This window comes from Coregonus lavaretus (genome assembly GCF_964263955.1).
Source record: "Coregonus lavaretus genome assembly, chromosome: 13".
NCBI classification, from domain to species: domain Eukaryota; kingdom Metazoa; phylum Chordata; class Actinopteri; order Salmoniformes; family Salmonidae; genus Coregonus; species Coregonus lavaretus.
The window spans coordinates 40,231,817-40,250,469 of record NC_140000.1 but is presented as its reverse complement, the minus strand read 5'-3'; the positions used below and the strand labels follow the sequence as shown (position 1 = coordinate 40,250,469).

The 18,653-nt window shown below is 45.3% G+C and overlaps 1 protein-coding gene across 2 annotated transcripts; it reads left to right on the top strand.

The window, feature by feature from the left end:
• The first annotated feature begins 1,545 nt into the window (after window positions 1-1,545).
• LOC311140763 (zinc finger protein AEBP2-like) lies at window positions 1,546-17,709 on the top strand. 2 transcript variants are annotated; one of them, XM_084175981.1, is made up of 8 exons: window positions 1,546-2,160; window positions 4,286-4,502; window positions 4,947-5,054; window positions 6,733-6,919; window positions 7,427-7,551; window positions 13,229-13,296; window positions 15,079-15,192; window positions 16,858-17,709. In XM_084175981.1, the coding sequence occupies exons 1-8, from the start codon at window positions 1,652-1,654 to the stop codon at window positions 16,868-16,870; spliced, it is 1,341 nt and encodes a 446-aa protein (XP_084032107.1). In that variant the 5' UTR covers window positions 1,546-1,651; the 3' UTR covers window positions 16,871-17,709. The 2 variants fall into 2 exon arrangements, with proteins under 2 accessions (XP_084032107.1, XP_084032106.1); XM_084175980.1 differs by having other exon boundaries at window positions 7,409-7,551.
• The last annotated feature ends 944 nt before the right edge of the window (window positions 17,710-18,653 follow it).

The window sequence follows — 18,653 nt, the reverse complement described above, 5'->3', positions numbered from 1 at the left end:
TCTCCCTCCCTCGCTCTCTCCCCCCTCCCCATCCCTCGCTTTCTCCCCCCTCCCTCCCCCTCCCTCGCTCTCTCCTCCCTCCCCCTCCCTCGCTCTCTCCCCCTCCCTCGCTCTCTCTCTCCCCCTCCCTCGCTCTCTCCCCCCTCCCCCTCCCTCGCTCTCTCCCCCCTCGCTCTCTCCCCCCTCCCTCGCTCTCTCCCCCCTCCCTCGCTCTCTCCCCCCTCGCTCTCTCCCCCCTCCCTCGCTCTCTCCCCCCTCCCTCCCCTCCCCCTCTCTCTCTCCCCCCTCTCCCCCTCTCTCTCTCCCCCCTCCCCCCTCCAACTCCCTCGCTCTCCCCCCTCCCTCGCTCTCTCCTACCCCTCCCCCTCCCTCGCTCTCCCCCCTCCCTCGCTCTCTCATCCCCCTCCCCCTCCCTCGCTCTCCCCCCTCCCTCGCTCTCTCATCCCCCTCCCCCTCCCTCGCTCTCTCCCCCCTCCCCACCCTCGCTCTCTCCCCCTCCCCCCTCCCCCTCCCTCCCCACTCCCCCCTCCCCCTCCCTCCCCACTCCCCCTCCCTCGCTCTCTCCCCTCCCTCTCTCCCTCCCCTCCCTCGCTCCCTCCCCTCCCTCGCTCCCTCCCTCTCTCCCCCCTCCCCCCCTCGCTCTCTCCCACCTCCCCCCCTCGCTCTCTCCCCCCTACCCCCCCTCTCACCCCCCTACCCCCCCTCTCACCCCCCTACCCCCCCTCTCACCCCTCTACCCCCCCTCTCACCCCTCTCTATCCCCTCCACCCCTCTTTCTCCCCCCTCCCCCCCTCTCATCTCTCCCCCCTCCCCCCCTCTCATCTCTCCCCTCCCCCATGCTGTGCCCATTTGCCAAACTTGGACAGACATTAGTAGCTATACTTCCACATGTTAATGAGGCTCTGAGTCTTTTGTGGGGCCGGTCTGTAGCACTCTGTGGATATGTGGGCCTGGTTCCATTCCACTCCTTCCACTAGTTCCTACCCTTTCCATGTCTCCTACCCTATAGTTCCTAATCCCTACCACTTTACGTATTTAGTATTTTATTAGGATCCCCATTAGCTACTCTTCTTGGGGTCCACTGAATATCAGTCAGTGCAGACATTCCATCAAGTTCCAGCAATGGAGACCAACATGCACTGGACATTGGAATGGTCTCTTGAATGGCAATGCCTGTACTTGAATAATCCATCACGTGGTCATGGTCTCCTACCTTACTTTTACAACAGAATAAGGCCTGGAGGTCATGAAGAAATTAAAATATCTGTTTTGATGAATTTGCATTAAAGTCTTAATGCAAAAACATAATTACACAGGCTAGACCTACTAATATAATTGAGCACAGGTATGGTGGTAAGAATTGTCTAGATTTATGACTGAAATGTGTTAATGGGTGATGATTGACATAATTTAAAGTGAAATATTAGGGCCAATGTTCTGTTTTCTGTAACACTTTTTTTTAAACAAATATAACAATAGTTCTCTGGAACACGTGGAACGGTTCACAATGCAGGGGACTACGTCATGGTTATGCCTCCTCCCCTCGCGCCCGGGTTGAACACCCGTGGTGAAACAACGCATGCGATTGGGAGAAAGAACCAACTTTGTGGGGTAGCCTACAACACAAAATAGCTTACTAAGCGCTGTGAACATGGCTGCAGTTACAACTAACGGTACCGAACAAGACTCCACACCGGCAAACGAGCAAAATGGAACATTGGACAAGGGAGAAAACGGGAATAAGAAGCAGGGCCCTACAGACTCGAAACAGGAACCGGGTGACAATGACGACGAAACAGAAATGGACGTGAGCAACGGAGACAGTAAAGAGCAGAAGCCTTCAGTCGCACCAGAAGTCGCCAAAGAATCTGTTTTACCCACGGAAAACGGTAACAAAGAAGAAGAACCGGCCTGTGAACTGCCTGAACCGGTTAAAACTCCCGTGGAGGGAATCCCTACGAGCAGCACCGAAACCGGTGAGAGCATTGTGGAGCTGAAACAAGAACAAAGAGAGGAGAGCGTGTCCTCGCCTCCCAGCTCCGACAAGACCAAAAGCGAGGAATCCACGGAGAAAACCGACCACGGTATCAAAAGACGGGCCAGTGTCGAGATATCATCCTCGGATGGAGAACCTCTCAGTCGAATGGATTCGGAAGACAGGTCTGTGGATTAATAATACCCAACCAAATGTTGACTACAAAGGAGCGCAACAATGTTGCCCGCCCACTCCAACAATGATTAAATTTTGATAAGATGTTTACGTTTGTGGTCAAGCTACATTGTTACAAGTTGCACACACTATCCTTGCAATTATGTAGCGTGGCGTGATATCTCCTCACTTTGTCTTTTGCCAAACAGCAGTTTAACATATCAATCAGGTTTGTTTTGGTACAATGCATCAGCACCCAATGCGCAACGATGCGTTATGGACAGTTGACAACAGAGAACATTTGGGTCCATGCATAGTTTTAACCGATAGTTGAATAGGCCTAGGTTTGCCTTTAGTTTACAATGGAGTGGTTCCACGCTGCACGTACACCCGCATCTGGACATAATGTCCATGTATGGCCAGCATTGCCACTTGGCCACCACGATGCTAATTGTGTAATGACGTGGCTACTTTGAAACCATGGTCAAAAAGAGAGAGACCAGCAATATTAACATTTCACAGACTTGATTTTATCTTGTGAACAAATTCAGTGAGTTAAGTAAGATCTTCCAAGTGGGCATGTATCTGTGAAAACCGTTTGGTGAAAGTCCCATGAGTAATTTCAGAAGTGGAGCACTGAGACAAAGAAAATAATCACTCACTACAAAGCCAACCAAGAGGCCCCTGCTTTCATGTGAAGGGTGGTGTTTAGGCACAGAGCTACTTCTAACATACACCAACAGATGTGCCAAGTGGGTCAGTGTGGTCACCACAACGCTTCATCACCTTCTAGTTGGTTTGGCTGGGTGACTGTAGTTACAGGATGCCTGTGTTGAAATGAGTCCTTTACACACACAGGTTCTCATGCACATGAGTGAATCACACAAGTCTTTCTGAGCTATTTAGATGTGTACCCAGAATTCCCCGTGACATTATGTGAAATGCGCAAGGTGGAACTTCACTGAATCAGAACCACAAACTAGTGCAGAAGAGAGAGTGATAGAAATGAGTAATGGTATGTGCAACTCACTGCTCAATTCTCTTACAGTGTAACTGCAAATGATTTACTCAGGGTTGCTACGGCCCCTCCAAAGCAGTGAGTTTGCAGATATGATTCTCCACTTAACACTATGGAGAACTCCGGTTACGTGTGTGTGCATGTAATTGAACCTGACTCTTTGTGTGCCTGTAACAACAGAAGTCTGAACACACACAAACTATAGCACTATGCAACAGTCCAGTGGTCCTATCAGCCATATACTAATACACATAGATCTACCCCTGCACACACTGTCTGAATATCACTGGACTAACCAACATAAAAGAACTATACACATACAATTCTTATTCAAATGGAAGCAGAGAATCCAATGATTTCACACACCCCGATATCCACCCTTCTCCTTTTGCTTCTAGAATAGTGGAATTCCTTTCTGGATCCCGGCCACCTGTTGAGGGTAACTAACTACAAGAAACCCAGTTAGCACGCAAGCTCAAGTCCCTGTGTTCCAACAGGGCTACAGGAGCTGAAGTGTAGCATCTGAAGGAGAAAGGATCCCCCTTCTCTCTGTCCCCTTCTCCCCCTCTCCCGTCGTGTTGCTTTGTCTGGCCGGGGTAGAAAGGCCTGTAGTAAGGAAAGAAAGGAGGGAGTGAATAGAGGAGAGAGCCCTGCTGTTTGGGCAGCTGCACGGTCTCAATGTAACTTTTGTTCCCCTGCTGGCACTGAGGACCTCAGGAACAGAGCAGCTGGAGGCAGGCAGCCTTACGAGGTGTGTGTCAGGCAGTGGGTCACTTTCTCTTCATTCAGTCCAACATGGTAGCATTTATGAGTCACTAGTGCTGTCAGAGAAGCTTTGTGCGTGAGGACTGAGAGAGATACTTCTACGTCTATAATGGTATGAGATTAAAATCCGCTGTGACACCCTCACGTCCCTCCTTGTAGACTAGGCATACTTCACCTCCATATACCCCAGAGAAGTGGCACCGTCTGCAGAAGAGCAGTGTCGGCACACGCCATAAACACACTAAATCGCCATGATATTTTGACTGATGCTGCCCAAACCTGTGACTAGAACTATAAAACAAAAGATATCTGTGCTGACCCCATCTCTCTCGCTGTCGCTCTCCCTCCCTCAGTATCAGCAGTACTCTGATGGACATGGAAAGCACAGCTTCCAGCGGGCGCTCTACACCTGCCATGATGAATGGGCACGGCCCTGGCACCGCCACCCCGTCGGTGGGTAAGGGCGTGGCATACACCTGCTGCTGGGACCAGTGCCAGCTCCTCTTTACCACCAGCCCAGACCTGGCCGAGCACATCAGGGGCGTGCACGTGGACGGACAACGAGGAGGGGTATGTTGTCGCTTTCCTACATCTTCTTCTCTGTCCTGCCTGCCCACCATCTTCTATCCTCTTCTTCCTACACCTCCTAGTTGTATGCCTCCATTCCTCTTCTCCTCCACCACAACCCTGTCTTCAAAATATCAATCCCCCTCCTCTTCTCCATCTTGAAGATAATCCAAACATCCTGTGATAAACTAACTCCAGATGAATAGTACTGCTGTACATTATAGATGCTGGCTGGGGGAGAGAGAGAGAGAGAGAGAGCGAGATGCTTAATCTAAAAATGGTCTGTCATTGAATTTACATATGAAATGTCTTTCTGCGAACTACTACAATTCTCTAGGAAAGTAGGAGTTTGTAGGACATTTCGTTTCTTACATTGCATCTTGGTTAACTCATAAGAGCTAGGTTGTGAAGATATGTGTGTGTAACAGTGTTGCTGGCCTCTCGCAGGTGTTTGTGTGTCTGTGGAAGGGCTGCAAGGTGTACAACACCCCGTCGACCAGTCAGAGCTGGCTCCAGAGACACATGGTCTCACACAGTGGAGACAAACCATTCAAGGTGAGAAAACACCCTATTTTCTTCAATTTTCCTGTTCGGTCGCTCGCTCGCTCACTATCCCTTCAATGTCACACACATGCCATCAAAAGCACTGACTCTGCAAACCACATCCTCATGTCACATACAGTGCCTTCAAAGTATTCATACCCCTTGACCTATTCCACATTTTGTTGCGTTACAGCCTGAACTAAATATCAATCAAATCGTTTTCTCTCTCTCACATCTACGCACAATACGCCATAATGACAAAGTGAAAACATGTTTTTAGAAATTTTAGCAAATGTATTGAAAATTAAATACAGAAATATCGAATTTACATAAGTATTCACACTCCTGAGTCAATACATGTTAGAATCACCTTTGACAGCTGTGAGTCTTTCTGGGTAAGTCTCTAAGAGCTTTGCAAACCTGGATTGTACAATATTTGCATATTTCCCCTTTTAACAAAAAAGAAAAAGTCTCCAAGTTCTGTCAAGTTCGTTGTTGATCATTGCTAGACAGCCGTTTTCAAGTCTTGCCATAGGACTAGGATGTTGTATATATGTATATATATATAACATCCTAGTCCTTACCGATAACAAGCATACCCATAACATGACGGGCGGCAGGTAGCTTAGTGGTTAAGAGCGTTGTGCCAGTAACCGAAAGGTCGCTGGTTCTAATCCCCGAGCTAACTATGTGAAAAATCTGTCGATGTGCCCTTGAGCAAGACACTTAACCCTAATTGCTCCTGTAAGTCGCTCTGGATAAGAGCGTCTGCTAAATGACTAAAATGTAATGCAGTCACCACCATGCTTGAAAATATGAAGTGGTACTTAGTGATGTGTTGGATTTGCCCCAAACATAACGCTTTGTATTCAAGACAGAAGGTTAATTTCTTTGCCTCATTCTTTGCAGTCATTCAATGTCTGCTTTTATTATTTTTACCCATCTACCAATATGTGCCCTTCGTTGTGAGGCATTGGAAAACCTCAATGGTCTTTGTAGTTGATTCTGTGTTTGAAATTCACTGCTCGACTGAGGGACCTTACAGATAATTGTGTGTGGGGTACAGAGATGAGAGTCATATTATTGCACACAGAGTGAGTCCATGCATCTTATTATGTGACTTGTTACGGACATTTTTACTCCTGAACTTATTTAGGCTTGCCATAACAAAGGGTTTGAGTACTTATTGACGCAAGACATTCCCACTTTTCATTTTTAATTAGTAAACATTTCTAAAAACATAATTCCACTTGGACATTATGGGGTATTGTGTGTAGGCCAGTGACACAAAATCTCATTTTAATCAATTTTAAATTCAGGCTGTAACACAACAAAATGTGGAAAAAGTCAAGGGGTGTGAATACTTTCTGAAGGCCCTGTACCTACTGTATATACATGTCATGCGCTGTAGATTGATTCTTATGATCTCCAAGACAAGAATATTCTAACACAGTACACATCTGTCACACACTATCCTGTGTAACGCTAATACATGATATTATATATTGAATCTTTCCATTGAACAGTGCTTCTATACTCAGGCCTACTAGTATTGAAAAGGAAATCACCTAGATTTCATCAAATAGAAAGACCAATACTATTATTATATATGTAAGTGCTGTTGTATAAGCTGTCTACTGTTGAATCTACTAGTCTGTATTCTCACCAGTGTTGTCTCTATCTCTGTCAGTGTGTGGTGGGGGGCTGCAATGCCACGTTTGCCTCCCAGGGGGGGCTAGCGCGCCACGTACCCACCCACTTCAGCTCGCAGAGCTCCAACAAGCTGGCCAATCAGGCCAAGATGAAGGAGGATTCACCTTCGAAGGCGGGGCTTAACAAGAGACGGAAACTCAAGAACAAACGCAGGAGGTCTTTACGTACGTATCCGAGAAACACACACGCACATATAAACACACACAGCATATGTTTTATTATCCTTGTGGGGACTTAAAAATTGATTTCCATTAAATCCTATTTTCCCTAAATCCTAACCCTAATTTTAACCCTAATTTTAACTGTAAACCTAACCCCTAAGCCTAAAATGGCCTCTGGGATTTTTGGCATTTCTGGTACCCACGAGGATGATAATACAAGCGCACGCAAACATGCGTGCACCCACAAATGCAACCATGTATGCACACACACACACAGATATGCACGCACACACTCAATCATACAATCAATCACCCAATCATGTACTCACTGGTCAGGTTGCCTGGCATTCAAACCAAGCGTCTTAACCAATCGGGTGGTGGGAAACGTTTTGATGATCAATATCTATGAGGGTCAGATCCATCTGATTGGCTAATCCCCTCTGACCGCTGACCTATGAACCTCAGTTTAATGCTCCCCCTCTCTCACCCCAGTGTGTTCTGTCCCTCCAGCACGACCTCACGACTTCTTTGATGCTCAGACCATGGATGCTATCAGACACCGGGCCATCTGCCTCAACCTGGCTACGCATATAGAGAGCCTGGGCAACGGACACAGTGTGGTGTTTCACAGCACGGTTAGTAATAGTATACACACTCCCACATACAATCACCATCGTCTTCCACAGCATGGTCAGTGATCCAGCTGCAGCAGACCATGCATGGTCCTGCACACACGCTGTACTTCACTGTTCAGACAGCAGAGGGCAAAACAGACCTACACTATTACAGTCTCAGCTGTGCAGAGTAGTCATTTAAAAAAACAACGTTTATTTAAGCAGGGAGTCCTGCTGAGACCACAGTCTCTTTCGCAGATGAGCCCTGCATGAACACATCAATACACAACCATTACACTATTATACATATCTATCTATATACACTTCAATTACACAATATTTGAAAAGTAAACACAAAAAGCAAAATGCGATCATATGAAACAAACACGTTCTTCAGTAAAAAGGCCCTCTAACATCTGCCTGAATTGCTCTAGAGGCACCAACTCTTAACATTAAGGACTTTGGAGATTATTCCACATGAGGCGCAAAAAAACTAAAAGCAGATTTATCTAATTCGGTGGAGATTGAAGGGTTAGCCATCACTGAGTCCGGGTCTGGTAACTTGTATGTCTAAAGGTTAACAATGAGGTAAGGTGTGACAGGAATGTATGCAAGAGGGCTATATAGACAAAAAAAGAGCGCAATGCATCGATCTACGAGACTTCACGGAGGGCCAGCCTACTTTCTGATACAAAATGCAATGATGTGTACTGAACCTATCGCCTGTAATAAAGCGCAATGCGCTATGATAAACTGCATCCAATGGCTTCAATACAGTGGCAGCTGCATTCATGTAGACGATATCGCCATAGTCAATAACGCGAATGAAAGTTGACTGAATGATTTGTTTTCTGCTATTTAACGAAAGACAGGACCTGTTCCTATATAAGAAGCCTATTTTTTTCTTAATTTCTGAACTTATTCATCAACATGCTTTTTGAAAGATAGCTTTTCGTCAATCCAGATGCCCAGATATTTATAAGCGGGACATGATCAATGAGGGCACCATCCAAAGTACTAGGGCTGTAACTGTCCATCAAACCCACGGTTCGGTATGTGTTGCGATTTTGGGGTCACGGTTCAGTTTCGGTGCAGCAGGAAAATGAAATGCCATTCACAATATTCCTGGCATTCTGTTGTGACAGGATTATTATGTTGGTCCTCACAAGTTTCCACTCTGATGCTGCATTTGTCACCATCTGGGAGGTGGGAATTGACAAGTTAAGAAGTAATAAATACCAGTTGGATGCATTAATGTAATTTCAACTCCTTCAGAAACGCCAGTGGCTAATGGTCAACAAGCTGCATCGACCATCAACTTAAAGTACAGCTATCATGCTTGTAAAAATAAAAGTAAAAAGTATAGTTCAAAAACCACAATAGATTGCTTTTTATAAATGTTCTGTTGTTGAATTTAACTGCCAAATGCTATTAGAGGCCATTTCCTTAGTAGGTGACGTCAGAGGTCATCATGTGGGAGAAGTGCGTGCTCCAGATGATAGACGAGTTTCCCACTAGTTAGTACCAGTTGGAGGGCCATTCAAGTGGATTTTTCCCAGTCGTATGTGGTAACTTCCCACTTGGTTACGAACACACCATGACACTGTCTCCTTCAGTGCCAGATGTGCAGTTGTGACTCATGTCTGTAGCACGGTACATCTCCCACTCCAGGGTAATGTGATGGGCTGTCACTGTTAAGTAAGCGCAACACCGTGTGCGTTGGTCAATTGATTCTAAACTTTGTCTTTGGCTTGCTTATAGAGAGCGGGTACTACCGGTTTGCTTAAATGGGTGCAAGAGGGAAGTTTGTAACGTGGCTCAAGCACTTTCACAAGGTGCTGAAACCCCCTATTCTCAATCACCGTGAATGGGTGCATATCCGTGGTTATAAAGCAAAGACTGTAAAAATATAAACACCTACCTATCGCTCTTGTAATTTCTTTGGCCCGGTCAGAATCAACTGCCAAGGAATGCTTGAATGCTCTTTCCATCTCTGTTGTAATCTGCTGGGAAGACAAAATATTCCCAAACTGGAGATTTAAACGATGATTGAGGATCCTCAAATTCTGGTTTATCGACCTCACCATCGTACAGAACTAGTTCCCGGCTGTGCCTCACAAAATGGCAGTTTGAAATACGCCAATTAAGGTTAGAATTTTGATTGCAACGTGCGCATAGGCGCTAGTTTTAACGGAATAGCCTGAAATGTTTGTCTTTAGCTCAGATCTACTCGCAGCGTAGGCATAGCCTAAAGACACAGTATTTTTATTTTGTAATATTTGTTGTTTTTATGTATTCAGTCGGGTTCAGTGCGAACTGAACCGAGGTCCCTGAACCGAATGGTTCGGTACGAATAAGTGTACCATTACACCCCTACAAAGTAAGTATGCATAAATCATCCGATGGTCCTCTGTAGCTCAGCTGGTAGTGGGTTCGATCCCCGGGACCACCCATACACAATAACAAAAATAATGTGTGCTCGCATGACTGTAAGTCGCTTTGGATAAAAGCATCTGCTAAATGGCTTATTTTTATATATTTTTAATGTGATTTGGAAAATAACATGTACTTGGTTTTGCCTGCGTTAAGTACCAAATGTCAGTTCAACAACGGCTTTCTGCAGAGCAATAGAGGCAGATTGTCACTCTGACAAAGCCTGGTCAGCTGTGGGGTCAATAGCATACACCACAGTGTCATCTGCATACAGGTGAAAGTTGTTTTTAACAGAAAAAACTATATTGTTCATGTGAAAATAACCGGACCAAGAATCGATCCCTGTAGGACACCCTTTGATATGTCAAGAAAACCTGATTTAGCACCATCAGTAAATACACACTGTGTTCTGTCCTATATGTCACTTTTTGGGTGACCGGACCAAATTCACATATAGAAATGTGAGTTATAGATCTGTAATTCTCATTGAAAGCAAGTCGAAGAAGGGTACATCTGTTCTACGTGCTTTATTTCTATGCTTCCCGTTCTTAAGTTTAGTTTTTTGCATCTAACTTTCAGTTTTGTACAACTGCTTCAAACAACTGAAAATACAATATTTATGTAAAATATATTTCACAGTGGTTTAGCTAGTACAATGATTCTCTACACTTTACTCCCATGCCACTTTAATTAATCTGCTAATAAAGGAACTGAAATTAGGCAAACTTTCTGCATAGTGCATCTTTAAATCATTTTCAACCTCTGAATAAGTAATGAGTGAAACACACTATCGAAGGCTTTAGACAGGTCAACAAAAAGGTCTGCACAGTGTTTCTTCTTATCCAAACAATTAAGAACATAATTTAAAACCAAAGAAGTAGCAGAGATAGTGCCATAACCTGGTTTGAAACTTGACTAGTTTACATTTAAGTGATAATGCCAGAGAAGCCGGTGTTTGTAGGATATATTGGCACGGGTGTTGTTAGGACCGAGACCAAGTCGAGGGCCGGCAAACCGTGCCAATATATCCTCCAAGCACCGGCTTCGAGGGCATTATCACTTGTATACAACGGGTTACCAACATATTAAAATGATTGACATATTTTCATAAACGTTATTTTGATGAATTTATTCATACTATTTCATCCTTCCACAAGATATAGTCCCGACACTAATACTAGTAAAGGCCCAGTGCACTACTTTGTGAATTATTATTATTATTATTATTATTATTATTATTTTCCATAGGCTGTGCCTGGCTGGGCTGATTGCACAGTGAGATGGAACAGAGAAAATAGTCATTTCAACGTCATAGCTTTAGCCGGTGGTAACTTATGGAATAAACACTGTCTGGAATGCTGTTTTAACCCATCAGCATCCAGGATTTAGACCCACCCGTTGTATAATTAGAATACAGTTCTTATTTAAAAAATGATTTATTGATTATTTACCAAAGGTTCTATAATTTTTGCTAGGCAAGAGAGTTTGGAAATGGGGCGCTAATTATTTAGGTCACACTCGTCACCACTTTTTGAAGGGGGAGTATGTGGGCCGCTTTCCAGACCCTGGGGATGGCACCAGAAATAATTGTAAGTTAAAATGTGTGTTAAAGATTCCGCAATCAGAGGAGCAGAAAGCTGCACCAAGAAAGGACCAAGTAAGTCAGCCCAGTGGATTTTATTTATTTTTTCACATCAATCTTGCGCAAAGCATCTAGCACATCACATGTAGAAAGTTGTTGAAATTAAAACAAAGATTCACTAAAAGTTGACGGAACTTCCATTGAGCCAACTAGAGGCCGGGAGAGGGGCAGGCAGTCGACTGGCTGACCAGGGTCAATTAAACCACCATTTATTTCACATAAAAAGCCTGCTGAGATTAAATGCTGATTTTAAAAGCATCACTTGCTTAGGCGGGGAAGGAGAGGAATTTTCACGCTTCAGTGCATGAACTGTTTTCCAAAGTTGACGACTCACCAGCAGAATCTGGTTTAAACTCTCATGAGTTAATGTGTGCAGTGTAAGGCCTGCTGAAAATGAAGGGCCCAGCCAGGGAATAACACTGACTCCCATGCCCCTTTTAATTAAACTGCTAATAAAGGAACTGCCAGCAACCCTCCCACGAAACACACACACACTGCTCACTGCTCTGACGTACATGCCAGAGTCCAGACCCATCCAGGCCTGTTGTTGGAGCCGCTTAAAGAACAGACCTCTTCACCTCCCTCCAGCCTGTCTCCTCCCTCACTCCTCTATCCTCCATCTCTCCCCTATACAAGCAGTTGGAGTGCTTCTACCAGTTGCATCACAGAGAGAGAAAGAGAGAGCGGAGGGACCCAGCAGTTGCCTGACGACTCAAACTGAATTCTTCCGCTGCTCTGTTCACTTCATACTTCAGTCTGAAACTGCCATCATTGAAGTTGTTTGTGGTGATGTCAAAATGAGGGGCGTTGTACAAAACAAAGTAATCAGCGATTGGATTGTCTCTAATCAATCAGAGTATCAAAGCCAATTATTAATTTTCGAAACACTGCTTTACCCGCGTGTGTTCTGGCTCTGGCCCAACCCATCGGTTTGTGGGACCAATCAGAATGGTTAGAATGTGTTTGCGTTCTAGAAATCGTCTGAGAGGTACTCTGATCCAGACTCATTGCGGAGAAGAAATTAACGTCCGTGGGCGTGGTGTAGCATTTGGCTGGAGCAAGGACATTGGGTAGCCAGGCAAACCCAGCAGGCCTTGTCTAAGCCAAAGCAATCAGCAAATAAAACCGTGGGAGAGAGTCTAGTGTGCCTTTTTTTCTACTTGACACTGTGTGTGTGTGTGTGTGTGTGTGTGTGTGTGTGTGTGTGTGAACGCACACATCCATCTGTGTGTTTCTAAAGATAAAGAGCACTCCTAGTCTTCACCTTGGTCCAGGGTCACACAGTCACTCACTGTGGAATGCACTAACGTCATTCAGGGAGCTGTATTGTTCCTACCACACAGGGTGTGTATATGTTTAGCGGCTGGACTGGCGTCTTCAGGCCAGTGAGGTAACAGTGTTAGTCTGCAGAGTGGGAGGGAGGACAGATTGAGTCTGGCTCAATTAGACTGGAGCCAGGTGTCTGATTCCTTTACTGACCTGACATCAGCATCAGGCCTTTGGTTAGGGATGGTGGGTGTGTCTCTAAAATATCTCTCCAGTATGACCTCAACAACAATGTGTTGTTTTCCAATGTCTCTGTTACTGGGTGGTGTCTTACCTCTCTTCTTCTTCTGTCTCTAGGTAATAGCGAGGAGGAAGGAAGATTCTGGGAAGGTTAAAGTCCTCCTCCACTGGACTCCAGAGGACATGTGAGTTGCCCTCTTCCTCTCCTCCCCACATCCTGTTCTTCATCTCTCTCCTGTTAGCAGACACGGGGCCACTGTCCTCTTCTCTCTCCTCTGTACTACTGGCAAGCAGAGGGTTATCCTCCCCCTCTCTTCCTATCCTTCTCCTCCCCTGCTCTGTAAATGTCAGCAGGCGTTTAGTGGTGGTTAGTCAGTTTGTTCTGTGGCTGGGGGCAGGAGGCAGGCAATCACACGTCACCCCACTGACCCCACCACCACACACACACACACACACAGGAGCATACCTAGGTTAGCGTCTCTTCCATCCAGAAGGGTCAGTGATCTGGATGAGTTGACTCGTCTTGTGGGAGCTACCCTGTGATCTCTCTCTCCATCCTTTCATCCCTCTCTAACTATTTCTCTGTTCCTTTGGTGTACTCCATAGGCTAATTTTGATCAGTGGCCCAGTTCAGGAGAGGAAAGCATTAATGACCAAGTGCTCCCCTGTGTCTTTCCCCCTGACTATCATACCAGCTATCATAACCAGCTACGTGCATTTCAGACTGGAATATTGTAAATTAGCTAGCTAGGTAGTTAGCATACTATATTATCAGGGAAATTCTTGAAGGGAAGAAGACAAGGAGAGGAAGCCACTTTAGACTATTGAGCTGCAGCCCTGTGTAGCCCTATTCCTCCTCAGACCTCAGCCATTAGTCTCTCAGCCAGAGGAGATGAGGAGAGGAAGCCACTTCAGACAATTGAGCTGCAGCCCTGTGTAGCCCTACTCCTCCTCAGACCTCAGCCATTAGTCTCTCCCCAGAGAGCTCATCTCAGATAGAAACAACCTTCTGGGTCAGGAAACAGGCTAAACGCCAAAACGACGCTTGCTTTCGTGGTACATGTCCAAAATAAACCTCTCTTTGGAATATTAGTTGTTGTTTCGGGATTTGGATGGAGGAGGAGGAGGAGGAGGAGACGTATTGCAGCACTCGTTTCAGAAGCTGTGAGAGTGTTTTGGTTGAGAGTTAGATATGTCTCTCTAAGGACCATGTTGCTGTAAACACCACCGTCACCCACACTACCATGGAGAATGTCGAACAGATGTTATTGTAGTCACTCCTAGCACTCCGCTACAGAGCTGCAGCAGCAGCACCCTATGTGTACACAGTCCACTGTGCGGTGAGCATTGTATTTGTTGTGATTAAACCGTAACAGGAGACAGCTGAGGCCTTCCCCTCTCTCTCCTAGCATGTTATTGGGTGCTTTTCTGCAGTTTTGGGTTCATCCCTTTGCAAGGGTATGGTCCCCTCTCACCTCTCCATTTCTTTATCACCACTCTCTTCTCCTTTCATCCACTATCCAACCCTCTTTCTTCCTTTCCTTTCCTCCCCCTAGGGCTTTCATCTGCCCCTCTCTGAATCTGTGATCTATAGCCAAGCAGTCTGCTAATGATGAACCAAGCACTGCTCATTCACATCTCCCCCACATCCTCTCTCTGTTCGTTCATTGGGGTGCTTTCCTGGTGACGCACACAGTGACGGCTGTAGCAGGAGTAGAGGAGCCCAGTACTGGCATTGATCCTCTCCCATTGTTTCCCACGGATAACACCTAAATACACTGTTAGACAAGCGCTTTAGGAAGCATGCATATGTACCAATGCAATCTCCTCTTAACCCATTTCTGTTGGATGCCAGTCAGACACCAGCTTAGAGAGGCAACGGTGCCAATTGCAAGACTGGATTTGTACAGACTGTGTCATCTCTTCCCCCTCTCTCTCCATCTCGCACACTCGCTCTCCCTCTCCAGACTACCTGATGTGTGGGTGAATGAGAGTGACCGGCCGCAGCAGAAGACCAAGGTGGTCCACCTCTCCCAGCTGCCCCAGGACACACACGTACTGCTGGACCCCAACATATACAGGTGTGTGCGCTGAAGGGGGGGGGGTCTTGAGGCAGAGACCATTAGGGCTAATCATTAACTCTCCAAATAGTGTGTGTGCGTGCCTGCGGACGTGCACATAACTCAAACTTTGGTTGACTCAAAACAACAACAATGTGAGCGTAGCTACCACAGCCAGTGTGTTTTCCTAGACCCAGTACTGGCCCAGTGATCCCTGTGGGCCAGTGCTACTCTGTGTTTACCAAGCTAATGAATGAAGGCTGCAGTCTGCCTGTAATAGATGGCCATGCAGCACAGAGCTAAATATGAACGCCCTATGGCTTTGAAGAGATGGATGGAGATATGTGATCCTGAACCCCATGTCGGCCTTGCATGTGAATGCCTGCTGCTTTGAGTTTGTTGAAACCTAGAACTAAAATCTCTTTCCTCCTAAGATTCTCCTCTCTTTTATTCTTACAAGCAGTGTTGTAAATGCTTTATAGGCAAAGTGAAGAAGGTATGGTTCCCTGAAGAATGCCCCCCCCCAGTGGTGTAAAGTACATAAGTAAAAATACTTTAAAGTACTACTTAAGTCATTTTTGGGGGTATCTGTACTTTACTTCACTACATTCCTAAAGAAAATAATGTAACATTTTCCCTGACACCCGAAAGTACTTGTTACATTTTGAATGCATAACAGGACAGGAAACTGGTCCAATTCACACACTTAACAAGAGAACATCCTGATCATCCCTACTGCCTCTGATCTGGCAGACTCGTGAAACACAAATGCTCCATTTGTAAATTATGTCTGACTGTTGGTGTGCCCCTGACCATCCGTAAATTTAAAGAAACTAGAAATGATTTATACTTTTACTTTTGATACTTAAGTATATCTTAGCAATTACATTTACTGTTGATACTTAAGTTTATTTAAAACCAAATACTTTTACTCAAGTAGTATTTTACTGGGTGACCCCTAACCTAACCCCTAATGCACTCACTGGCTCCTTGGCCTGTTTGTTTGTTTGTTTTCCAACACACATTCCTCCACTCTCCTCCTCCTCCCGCTCTGTCTCGTATGGGATGGTGAGAAGAGGAATCCTGACATGCCTGACATTCAGTAGGGTCAGGTTATGATGTGTTGTCGTTAGGGTTAGGTTATGATTTGTGTGTCAGGAATAATCTGAGAAGTACAGCTTTCAAGATTCAGGAATGATGTAACTGCTATCTATTTCCCCACCAGGTGGCGCCAGTCGCTGTTGTCAGCCAGTAGAAAATACTACACTGTAGACGAAGCATTCCACCCCTTTCTTGACCCACCTCCCTCCCTCAATGCCATCTTGCATCTTGAGTGTTATCCCCTGCTGTTGACCCATCTGACCACTATAATACCAACCCTCTCACCACCAATACAGTGGCTACATAGCTGAGGGAAGTAGGGGTGCTGCAGCAGTCCCCTGATAAATCATTTATTTTCATAGAAAATATTTGTCTTCACAAAAGTTGTGCACTGGGCCTTTATTACTCCAGTATGAGCGTGTCCAGGGTTACAGACGGGCTTTGTTTTTGATGTGGTGGTCGGCGTCCTCCTATAATTACTTTAAATGCATGACTGTGGGTGGAGGTGGACTGTGTTAGGAGTCATGACATGCATACACAAGATGCATAACTGTAAACTAATGTAAAGTGCTGCTGTCGTTACAGGATGTTTTTCTAGAGACTAAGAAGGACCAATCAAAAGAGAGCCTGACGATGTCACCTCTCACAGGAAGTCCCTATCCTGTCTGGACAGGAGTGAAGACCAGAGATTTCAATACCTCTTTTATTTCCCCCTTTTTTCTTTTCATTTTCATTTGAACGTCAAATTCCTCCAAATGATGAAGTGAATTTAGAATGTGTTTTTAATTGTTTCTGAAAATACACTGTATGTGTAGTAGTATGTGGACACCCCTTGAAATTAGTGGATTCTGCTATTTCAGCCACACCCATTGCTGACAGGTGTATAAAATCGAGCACACAGCCATGCAATCTCCATAGACAAACATTGGCAGTAGAAAGTCCTTACTGAAGAGCCCAGTGACTTTCAACGTGGCACCGTCATAGGATGCCACCTTTCCAACAAGTCAGTTCGTCAAATTTCTGCCCTGCTAGAGCTGCCCCGGTCAACTGTATGTGCTGTTATTGTGAAGTGGAAACGTCTAGGAGCAACAATGGCTCAGCTGCGAAGTGGTAGGCTACACAAGCTCACAGAATGGGAGTGCTTAAGATCACCATGCGCAATGCCAAGCGTCGGCTGGAGTGGTGTAAAGCTCGCCGCTATTGTACTCTGGAGCAGTGGAAATGCGTTCTCTGGAGTGATTAATCACGCTTCACCATCTGGCAGTACGACAGAAGAATCTGGGTTTGGCGGATGCCAGGAGAACGCTACTTGCCTCAATGCATAGTGCCAACTGTAAAGTTTGGTGGATGAGAAATAATGGTCTTGGGCTGTTTTTCATGGTTTTGGCTAGGCCCCTTAGTTCCAGTGAAGGGAAATCTTAATGCTACAGCATACAATGACATTCTAGACGATACTGTGCTTCCAACTTTGTGGCAACAGTTTGGGGAAGGCCATTTCCTGTTTCAGCATGTCAATGCCCCCGTGCACAAAGCGAGGTCCATACAGAAATGGTTTGTTGAGATCAGTGTGGAAGAATTTCACTGGCCTGCACAGTCCCCTGACCTCAACTCCATCGAACCTTTGGGATGAATTGGAACGCCGACTGCAAGCCAGGCCTAATCGCCCAACATCAGTGCCCGACCTCACTAATGCTCTTTATGGCTGAATGGAAACAAGTCCCCGCAGCAATGTTCCAACATCTAGTGGAAGGCTTTCCCAGAAGAATGGATGCTGTTATAGCAGCAAAGGGGGGACCAACCAACTCCATATTAATGCCCATGATTTTGGAATGAGATGTTCAACAAGTAGGTGTCCTCATACTTTTGGTCATGTAGTGTAGGTGCTAAACATTTTAGCCATTTTGGGGGTGTTTTTGTATGTTTTAAGCTCATAGTCTAGTTGTACTACCTAACAGCACAGTGACATGATGTTGTAGTGACCTACTCGCATTTGTAGAGAAACTTGTCTTTTGTAAATACTCCTGGAGATCGGTAATATATTTTTATACCTGGAAATTGTACTGTACTTTAGATGTTTTATTATTTCTGCTCCAACTGTAATAATTGTACATAATGCGATAGGAAAATAGTTTTGATGGACGATATCAATTACTACTTATTTCTTTAATGGCTGTGAAGTACACCCTGCTTCTGTCTGACACTAGCTAGGTCAATTGAACTGCTGCAGCTTCTGATAGTGATAATGATGATGATGAAGTTGTAAGGCCTGTGTGTGTGTTTCTGTATGTTATCTTTGTGCTGCTGGCAATAGGCAAGTAATAACAGTATTATTAACCCCTCTCTCTCACCAGTCTTCTGTCTGTCTGTCTGTCTGTCTGTCT